This window comes from Cebus imitator, unplaced genomic scaffold, assembly GCF_001604975.1.
Source record: "Cebus imitator isolate Cc_AM_T3 unplaced genomic scaffold, Cebus_imitator-1.0 Scaffold2, whole genome shotgun sequence".
Classification (NCBI taxonomy): Eukaryota; Metazoa; Chordata; class Mammalia; order Primates; family Cebidae; genus Cebus; species Cebus imitator.
The window spans coordinates 9,117,473-9,127,477 of NW_016107317.1; the positions used below are offsets into that span (position 1 = coordinate 9,117,473).

Below are 10,005 nucleotides of genomic sequence, written 5' to 3' on the forward strand. Positions count from 1 at the left end.
TTGACCAGGGTGGTCTCGATCTCTTGACCTCGTGATCCACCAGCCTCGGCCTCCCAAAGTGCTGGGATTACAAGCGTGAGCCACCGCGCCCGGCCTCAGGTTAATTTTTGTATTTTCAGTAGAGATGGGTTTTTACCATGTTGGCCAGGCTAGTCTCAAACTCCTGACCTCACATGATCTGCCTGCCTTGGCCTCCCACAGTGCTAGGATTACAGGGGTGAGCCATCACGCCCAGCTAAGAGTTCTTGTTCTTTAGTACTATGTTATACTGACTTCTAAATGATAAATAATTTGATTAATGTAAGTATTCTATTTCATTTAGCTAGTGTTACTGAGAATTAAGTGTGAGTAGAACATTTTTCACTATTTCATCTCTAGTACTTTATAAAGGGAACCAATATAAGGTGAGGACTAGTAGACAACAATTTAGGAATAAGTTGAAAAATCTGTACATTTAGATCTTATAGCATCCCATATGTTCCTTTTATATTCACATTAGCTTTCTGTATTCTGTGTTTTCCTTTTCCTTAGTCTGCCTTCTCCTTCCCTGTTCATTTGTTTCTATTTTCTCTCATTGCTGATATCAGTGTAAGTCACTGAGTTCTGTTATCCTTATTATTTCTATTCTAGCTAGCAAAGTTATCAAAAATGATTCTAAAGTAAGATTCTGCCATAACATTATAGTTATGGAGCTGATAGCTGTTAAGAGCAATGTGAATAAAATTATGCTTTTTAAAAAATTTTCAGGTAGATTATTATTATTATTTTTGAGACAGAATCTCACTCTCTTGCTTAGGCTGGAGTGCAGTGGTGTGATCTTGGCTCACTCCAACCTCTGCCTCCTGGGCTTAAACGATTCTCATGCTTCAACCTCCCATGTAGCTAGGATTACAGGCATGTAGCACTATGGCTGGTGTATTTTTAGTAGAGATGGGGTTTCGCCATGTTGGCCAGGCTGGTCTCAAACTCCTGGCCTCAAGTAAGTGATCCACCTGCCTCAGCCTCCCAAAATGCTGGGATTACAGGTATGAGCCACCACACCTGTCAGGTGGATTCTTTTTAAAGCACTTTTTTGTGTTAGGAAGTAAACCAATGTTAACAGTGTTTGTTACTGAATGGTGAAATTTTCCCCCCAATTTTTTTATATTTAAAATTTTTTCTATAGTTAAAACACTTAAAAAGTTTCTTTTGGGAACATTTTTGTGTTTTGTTTTTGTTTTTCTTTCTTTCTTTTTTTTTTTTTTTGAGATGGAGTCTTGCTCTATAACCTAGGCTGGAGTGCAGTGGCGCGATCTCAGCTCACTGTAACCTTCGACTCCTAGGTCCCTGTTTAAGCAATTCCCCTACCTCAGCCTCCGAAGTAGCTAGGATTACAGGCACAAGCCACCATGCCCAGCTAATTGTTGTATTTTTTAGTAGAAATGGGATTTCAACATGTTGGCCAGTCTGATCTTAAACTCCTAACCTTGTGATCCACCGCCTCGGCCTCCCAAAATGCTGGCATTACAGGTGTCATTACAGGTGTGAGCGACAGTGCCCGGCCTCTTTTTATTTTTTTTAAGAGGCAGAGTCTCACACTGTTACCCAGGCTGGAGTGTAGTAGTGACCCCGTCATGGCTCACTGCAGTCTTGACTTCCCCAGCCTCAGATGATCCTCCCAGCTCAGCCTCTCAGCCTTCTGAATGTCTGGGATTACAGGCATGCACAACCACATCTGGCTAATGATTTTTTTTTTTTTTTTTTTAATAGAGACGAGATTTCGCCATATCACCCAGGCTGGTCTCGAACTCCTGGGCTCAAGGCATCCGCCCATCTCGGCCTCCCAAAGTGCTAAGATTACAGGTGTGAGCCATCTTGCCTGGCCCTGTTATTTTTTAAGCTTTAAATTAGGGTGTTTTTATATGTGTACAGGTTTTGAACTGTTTGGTAAATGGCCTCAAATGATTTCAAATGACCCAGTTTTTGCACATGGACTTCTTGACAATGACATGATGAGATTTTTGCCATTGGTTAGCTATGAAAGAGGGATTTTATTTAACTGTAGAGTTGTTCTTTGAGGTTCTTTTTGTCTTTTTGCTTGTTTTTTAGACACAGGGTCTCCCTCTGTCTCTTAGGCTGGAGTAGAGTGCAGTGGTGTGACGATAGCTCACTGTAAATTTGAACTCCTGGGCTCAAGGCAATCCTTCTGCCTCAGCTTCCCGAGTAGCTGAGACTGCAGACACAAGCCACGTTGGCTGGCTAATTTTTTTTTTTTGAAATGGAATTTTGCCCTTGTTTCCCAGGCTGGAGTGCAATGGCATGATCTCGGCTCACTGCAACCTCCTCCTCCCAGGTTCAAGTGATTCTCCTGCCTCAGCCTCCAGAGTAGCTGGGATTACAGGTGCCCACGACCATGCCCAGCTAATTTTTGTATTTTTAGTAGAGATGGGGTTTCACCATGTTGGTCAGGCTGGTCTTGAACTCCTGACCTTGTGATCCGCCTGCCTTAACTTCCCAAAGTGCTGGGACCGCACTCAGCCTGCTGGCTAATTTTTAAATTTCTTGTAGAGATAGGGTCTTGCTATGTTTTTTAGATAGGTCTTGAACTTATGGCCTCAAGCAGTCCTCTTACCTCAGCCTCTCAAAGTGCTGGGATTATGGGCATGAGGCACCTTGCCCAAGTGGGAATTATTTTTATTAGGTGAAAAGATTGGTTCATAGGAAAAACGTTATTGAAGAATTATGTGACTTGAACTAATCCAGACTCTCTCCCCAGATGATATTGCTGATAGGGTGAGGATGGATGCTGGAGAAGTGACTTTAGTGAACCACAACTCCATATTCAAAACCCATCTCCTGCCACAAACAGGTTTTCCAGAGGACCAGCTTTCGCTTTCTGACCAGCAGGTTAGGACCTATTTTATTTGTTTAATTAATTAATTATTTTGGCTGATCACAAGTTTTCATTTTACGTAGTTTAAATGCCACACTCAAAAATACAAGCATAGATATAAACTTTTTAGAATAATTTTAGTGTTTGGAATTTTGCTCACGTATTAAAATTAAGACAAGAAAGTTAAGACAAGATAGGCTGTGTATGAGTTCTTTTGAGAACAGTGCCTTTTACAAAACTTATTGTCTCTGAATTTTAAAATTACTTATACACAGATCAGTGTTCTTTTAAACTAGTGCTTAAAATTGCTGAGCCTTAAATGGAGGAGAAATGTGAAAATATACAGCAGCTCTGAGATGTCTGTGCCATAATGGTTGGTTTCTCAAGGTCTGGTTCAGGACCAGCAGCATCCACATTGTTTCGTAGGTTGGTAGAAATGCAGACTCTCAGGCTTTACCCCATATGACTGAATCAGAATCTATATTTTAAAAACATCCTCATTTGATATATATGCACATGAAAGTGTAGGGAGCACTGTTAATAAAACAGTCTATCCCAGTAGGACAGCCATTAGTAATTTGGATGAGATCATTTTTTGATGTGTGATTCTTTCCGAAGTATAATAGGTTGTTTAGCATCTGTGACCCCTAGGCACTAAATACCTGTAGCATCAACACCCCCATAATCATTTTAATATTTAATATATATCCACACATTTTCAGATATGTACTCGGGGTACAGTACCACCTCTGATTAAGAACTATATCTGTAAAGTTATCAAGAGAGTCAAAACCAGATTGATTTTCCCAGCCTTTTTAATATGTGTAATAACTAGTTTTCAGAGAGAATATACTAAATACATACTTACTTTCTACTGAACATTCTTTGAATTAAGTTATATAACAGATATTTTTCCTGTTTTTTTCTTAAAGCCTGAATCATTTCATTAGATTGTCTATGTGTTTTCCTTTCTTATTAGTATGTAGTACTAATAATTATAATACGTAAATATAATTAATTATATTGAGTTCTGAAATAGTCTTATTTCTGCCATAGTCTTCATTTATTTAGAGACGTGGCGTCTTTTCATGTTGCCCATTGCTAGTCTTGAACTCTTTGGCTCAAGTCATCCTTCTGCCTTGGCCTTCCAAAGTGCTGGGATTATAGGCATGAGCCACTGCACCTGACCTATAGTCTTTTTTAATGATACATTTTTCTTAGTATATGTTTTTATTTCATTTTATTTTAAAAAATGTGACTTGGCTGGGCACGGTAGCTCATGTCTGTAATTCCAGCACTTTGGGAGGTGGAGTTGGGTGGGTCACCTGAGGTCTAGAGTTCGAGACCAGCCTGGCTAAGTTGGTAAAACCCCATCTATACTAAAATACAAAAATTAGCCATTCGTGGTGGCACATTCCTGTAATCCCAGCTACTCAGGAGGCTGAGGCAGCAGAATCACTTGAACTTAGGAGATGGAGGTTGCAGTGAGCAAAGGTCGTGCCATTGCACTCCAGCCTGGGCGACGAGAGTGAGACTTCATCTCAAAAAAAACAAAAAAGTGACTTAAGAAAAATCTTCTGCTTTGTTTAGATTTTATCTTCCAGGCAAGGACGTTTGGACCGATCTTTTACATGTTCCACAAGAAGTGCAGCTTATAATCCAAGCTATTACTCAGGTATGACACATTACTTGGAGTAAAGGAACTTTATACCTTTTGGATTTCTTCATAGCATATCGTTCATGTTTATCATCTCTAAAAGTAAAAACATTGTCAAAAACAAGATGGTGTTGTCTCCACTAAAATATCACTTGAATGGCTTTTTGTGTGTATGTGATTGCTATGGTACTTTACTGATTTAGTCTCAACCAAATACTAGTTTTTTAGTGGGAAAGTGTTTTGAGAATCTAATCTAACTGTCCATTATGCCATTGTAAAAAGTAATACAGCTTTGTTTTTGACTTTTTTTGGGGATATGTGGATGTGATATGGGTAAAGGGTGTTTGTTTTGCATTAATTTAAATCACAAAGCTAGTTTTATTTCTGTTCTGCTTGAAACCATGAAACCTGAAAATGTATTTCTTCCTAAGCTTGTCCTTCTTTCAGGGCAGGAACTGTTAACTATGGGTTTCTCTCTAGCACCTGCCACAGCCATATGCTTGCATATTCAAGGGCTTGCCTATTTAACTTGTGATCCATGACAGAAGTCAGCATTCTCTAGGCTGTTCTTATCCTGTGGCCTGCCTGACTTATCATCTGCCATCTTACTAAGATTTGGACTTCCAAGGGTCTTCTGCCTCTGCCTTGAGAAACTAAAAGTTTGATTGGTTAGCCTTTTGGCAGTAGGACTCAGGAAGATTACAGTAGTCTTCCCAGGTCTTTTTACTCCTCATTCTTCAATCTCCTTGCTTTACCACAATATGGGAATACTAGTTATACCTTTGAAACTGCTTTAATAGGATATTTTTTTCTTTTTTTGAGATGGAGTCTCCCTGTGTTGCCCAGGCTGAAGTGCGGTGGTGTGATCTCGGCTCACTGCAACCTCCGTCTCTTGGGTTCAAGCAATTCTCCTGCCTCAGCCTCCCTGGTAGCTGGGATTACAGGTGCCCTACCATGCCCAGCTAACTTTTGTAATTTTAGTAGAGATGGGGTTTCACCATGTTGGCCAGGCTGGTCTGAAACTCTTGACCTCAAGTGATCTACCTGCCTCGGCCTCCCAAAGTCCTGCTGATTATAAGGATAAACTGGGATTATAAATATGGAATGCAAATAATAATTATTCTTATTTGGCATCCTTAGAATTCTTTGTCAGGAAGATGAGATCTCCTCCCCTAAAAAGTCATTAGTATGATGCTCTTTTAAATTTATACTATATTTAAATGTGATTTAAGTGGGTGATACTTTACCTACCCTGGGCACTAGACTTCCATAGTATGTGCATAATTTGTAAAGAAAAATCAATTTTCTCAGAAAGTAACTCTACTACCATTATTATTGAGAAGGCTTTTTTGATGAACAGAGTCTGAAATCTGATTTGATAGCTCATTATTAATGACGGAGGAAGAACAGTTGAATGGTTAATGAAATTAGATGATCAGTATTTCCATTTGAACTCAGGCTGTGTTTACTTATAATTTCATATGCCAGTTTACCATTGGATAGAATCTCTGCTTTAAGTTAAAACAATTGCTTAATAAAGAACAGCTATATAGAAAATTATACTCAGATTCCTTTATAACCCAATTCTTCTTATAACCCAATTCTAATGATTAATTTTTTTTTTTTTTTTGAGACAGTCTCTCTCTGTCACCCAGGCTGGAGTGCAGTGATGCAATCTTGGCTGAATGCAACCTCTGCCTCCTGGGTTCAAGCAGTTTTCCTGTTTCAGCCTCCTTAGTGGCTAGGATTACAGGCACCCTCCACCATGCCTGGCTAATTTTTATATTTTTAGTAGGCACATGGTTTTGCCATGTTGGCTAGGTTGTTCTTGAACTCCTGACCTTAGGCGATCCATCCACTTTGGCCTCCCAAAGTACTGGGATTATAGGGATGAGCCACTGCGCCTGGCCTATTTTAAATTTTTTTTTTTTTTTGAGACAGAGTCTCACTCTGTCTCCCAGGTTGGAGTATGGTGACGTGATCATGGCTCACTGCAGTCTTGACCTCCTGGCATTAGGCAATTCTTCTGTTTCAGTGTCCTGAGTAGCTGGGACTACAGGTGCATGCCACCAAGCCTGGCTAATGTTTGAAAAAATTATTTATAGAGATGAAGGTTTTGCTTTATTGCACAAGCTGGTTTCAAACTCCTGGACTCAAGTGATTCTTCTGCCTAGCCCTCCCAAAGTACTGAGATTACAGGTGTGAGCCACTGCACCCCATCTAATTCAACTCTTATTTAACTCAAATCTCTGTAGTCTCTTCTGATTATTTGTGTGTACATACATAGTATACATTGTATGATTTGACACATGTAATCTTTTTTAACTCAGTTTTTTTTTTATTTTAATTCTTTTCTGGGACAGGGTCTCACTCTGTTGCCCTGGCTAAAGTGCATTGGTGCGATGACAGCTTACTACAATCTCAACCTCCTGGGCTGTGATCCTTCCACCTCAGCCTCCTGAGTAGCTGGAACTACAGGTGCATGCCACCACACCTAGCTAGTATTTGTATTTTTTAGTAGAGATGGAGTTTCGCCATATTGTCCAGGCTAATAGTTTTAGTTTTTCATCTGACAGCATGTTCTTTTTTTTTTTTTTAATCATTTTCTGCTGATTCATGGAATTGACACGCACATCCGCAGTCCTTTATGTGTAATTCCAAAACAAAAACCTCTGAAAACCAAAAAATTTTTCACAACTCATCTGGTTTCAAAACCTGACCTGAGGCTGGGTGTGATGGCTCATGCCTGTTATCCCAACACCTGGGGAGGCCAAAGCAGGTGGATCAACAGAGGTCAGGCATTCGAGACCAGCCTGGCCAACGTGGTGAAACCCCGTCTCTACAAAAAACACAAAAATTAGCTGGGTGTGTTGGAGGACACCTGTAATCCCAGCTACTTGGGAGGCTGAGGCAGAAGAATCACCTGAACTCAGGAGGTGGAGGTTACAGTGAACTGAGATCATGCCATTGCACTCCAGCCTCGGTGACTGAGTGAGACTTTATCTCCAAAAAAAAAAAAAAAATACCTGACCTGAATTCATTTCTTAGCAAAACCTACTTGAACTGACATGAAGCTGTTGATATTTTGTTTTTTAAATTTCTGTAAAAATGAGCATTTTCACATTTTGCTGCAGATAACATGTTTGATTACAGAGTGCTGTTAGAGATTATACTTGAAGGTGTTACCTAATATACTAGGTTATCTTTCTAAAATTCCTAAAATTTAAAATTTGGATATAGAACTGGACTCAAGCATTTGATTTGGGATAATGGGCGTGTGCCTTAATTTGCTACGTTATTTTCCCCGTAGTTTAGGTGCACATTTACCCTTACAATTTTTAGCTATTGTTAATAACATGGCTTAAAAGCATTGGTATATAGAGCTTTTTTCTTCTAAGTTTCAGTAAACCCTTGATATTCATAAAAAATATATCTAAGATTATCTTAAATCCTAATATGTGGCCAGATTCCTTGGTTTTCTACTCAGTTACGTGATTGTTGAGAGTTGTATTTTTCTTATGTTTATCCTCTTACCACAAGTTAATTCTCATATCAACAGTCTTACACTAAAGCTTTATCTCACTTGAGTATCTTTTTCTGGAAAAGAATTATTTCATAACAGTTATGTGATGATGATTAAAGAATAACAACAGTGAATAATAAAGTCATGCTGAAATGGGGATACTGGATTATGTATTAGACTCATTCTCTAAATTACTCACAGCTTGAAGCAGAGGACTCGCATTTATACCTCTAACAAATTTCTTCTAGTCCCTGATCAAACAAGCTTATGGCATGTCACAGACCTCAAAGGTCACTTTCTAAAAATTGAATTTTATATCTGCGAATGTCAATGGTCTATATACTTTTTTCTTATAATGAAGTCTTGAATTAAAACCAACTTTCGTCCAGGCATGGTGGCTCACACCTGTAATCCCAGCACTTTGGGAGGCCGAGGTGGGCGGATCACGAGGTCAAGAAATCGAGACCATCCTGGCCAACATAGTGAAACCCTGTCTCTACTAAAAATACAAAAATTGCTGGGCATGGTGGCACACACCTGTAGTTCCAGCTACTTGGGAGGCTGAGGCAGGAGAATTGCTTGAACCTGGGAGGTGGAGGTTGCAGTGAGCTGAGATCATGCCACTGCACTCCAGCCTGATCAACAGAGCAAGAATCCATCTCAAAAACAAAAAAAAAAAAAACCCAAAAACTAGTTTTTATTGTGAATTTTAAAAAAACTTCTTCCTCTTTCCACATCCATTCCAATTCTGCCCTTTCCTTTGGGTATATTATTTTCTGATAGTCACCACATCGATTGCTGTGATTATCACCTTGTGCCTTACCTCTTGATTGGGCTCAACATGGACTCTCAGTTTACCTGCCTTAATCTGCTGATACTGACTTTATTGGTATTTGTCTTCTCTCTCACCCTCTGCCCCTTCCACCAGGATGAAAATGAGCAGTAAGACCCAAACTTTAGGATCTAGGATCTGGAACTTCTTTATTGCTTTATTGGATTGACCTCTGTAGATCAAGCTTTTAAAAAATCTGCTTCTCAAACCACTGAAGATTAGGATATTAAAAACAATGATTTTGTTTTTAAATAAAGTTTTAAATACTTTGTTGCAGTTTACTTTGTTTCAGTAAAAACTTTACACGCCTCTAATGCCAGTACTCTGGGAGGCCAAGGTGGGAGGATCACTTGAGCCCAGGAGTTGGAGACCAGCCCAGGCAATGTATTGAGACCCTGTCTTTACAAACAATAAAAATTACCTGGGCATGGTGACATGCACCTGCAGTCCCAGCTACTGAAGAACCTGAGGTGGGAGGATCTCTTGAGCCTGGAAGGTCAAGGCTATAGTGAGCCATGATGGTGCCACTGCACTTCAGCATGGGAGACAGAGTGAGACCCTGTCTCAAGAAAAAAAAAATAGTTTAACCCTAAACAGAAAAGTAGATTAGGATGCAAAGAAATGATTTTGCTCATGCTTAGAATCATTATCTTTGTCTTTGGAAAATACGTTAAATTAGGTTTTCAAAATATTTGGTAGGTAAGATGATTGTAACATCCTGCTATTATCTTAACTAAAGTTAACAGGAATGACTGGTGGTTACTTTGATACTAAGTAGTTACCTGACACATTCTTTTTTTTTTTTCCCCGAGACAGAATCTTTCTCTGTCACCCAGGCTGGAGCGCAGTGGCACGATCTTGGCTAACTGTAACCTCCGCCTCGCGGGTTCAAGTGATTCTCATGCCTCAGCTTCCCTAGCAACTGGGACTACAGGTGCGTGCCACCAGGCCTGGATAATTTTTTGTATTTTTAATAGAGTTGGGATTTCACCATGTTGGCTAGACTGGTGCTGAACTCCTGGCCTCAGGTGATCCACCCGCTTTGGCTTCCCAAAGTGATGGGATTATAGGCATGAGCTACCATATCCGGCCTTGACACATTCTTTTTTTTTTTTTTTTTT

General features: G+C 39.7%; 1 protein-coding gene across 3 annotated transcripts in view; it reads left to right on the plus strand.

The window, feature by feature from the left end:
* The window catches only part of SENP1 (SUMO specific peptidase 1), a 66,911-nt gene that overhangs the window by 5,540 nt on the left and 51,366 nt on the right, over positions 1–10,005 (plus strand). For all 3 annotated transcript variants that reach the window (XM_017529215.2, XM_017529199.2, XM_017529189.2), the window contains 2 exons: positions 2,756–2,886; positions 4,463–4,547. In XM_017529215.2, the coding sequence (XP_017384704.1) occupies positions 2,779–2,886; positions 4,463–4,547 (193 nt within the window). In that variant the 5' untranslated portion in view covers positions 2,756–2,778. The remainder of the gene's footprint in view (positions 1–2,755; positions 2,887–4,462; positions 4,548–10,005) is intronic.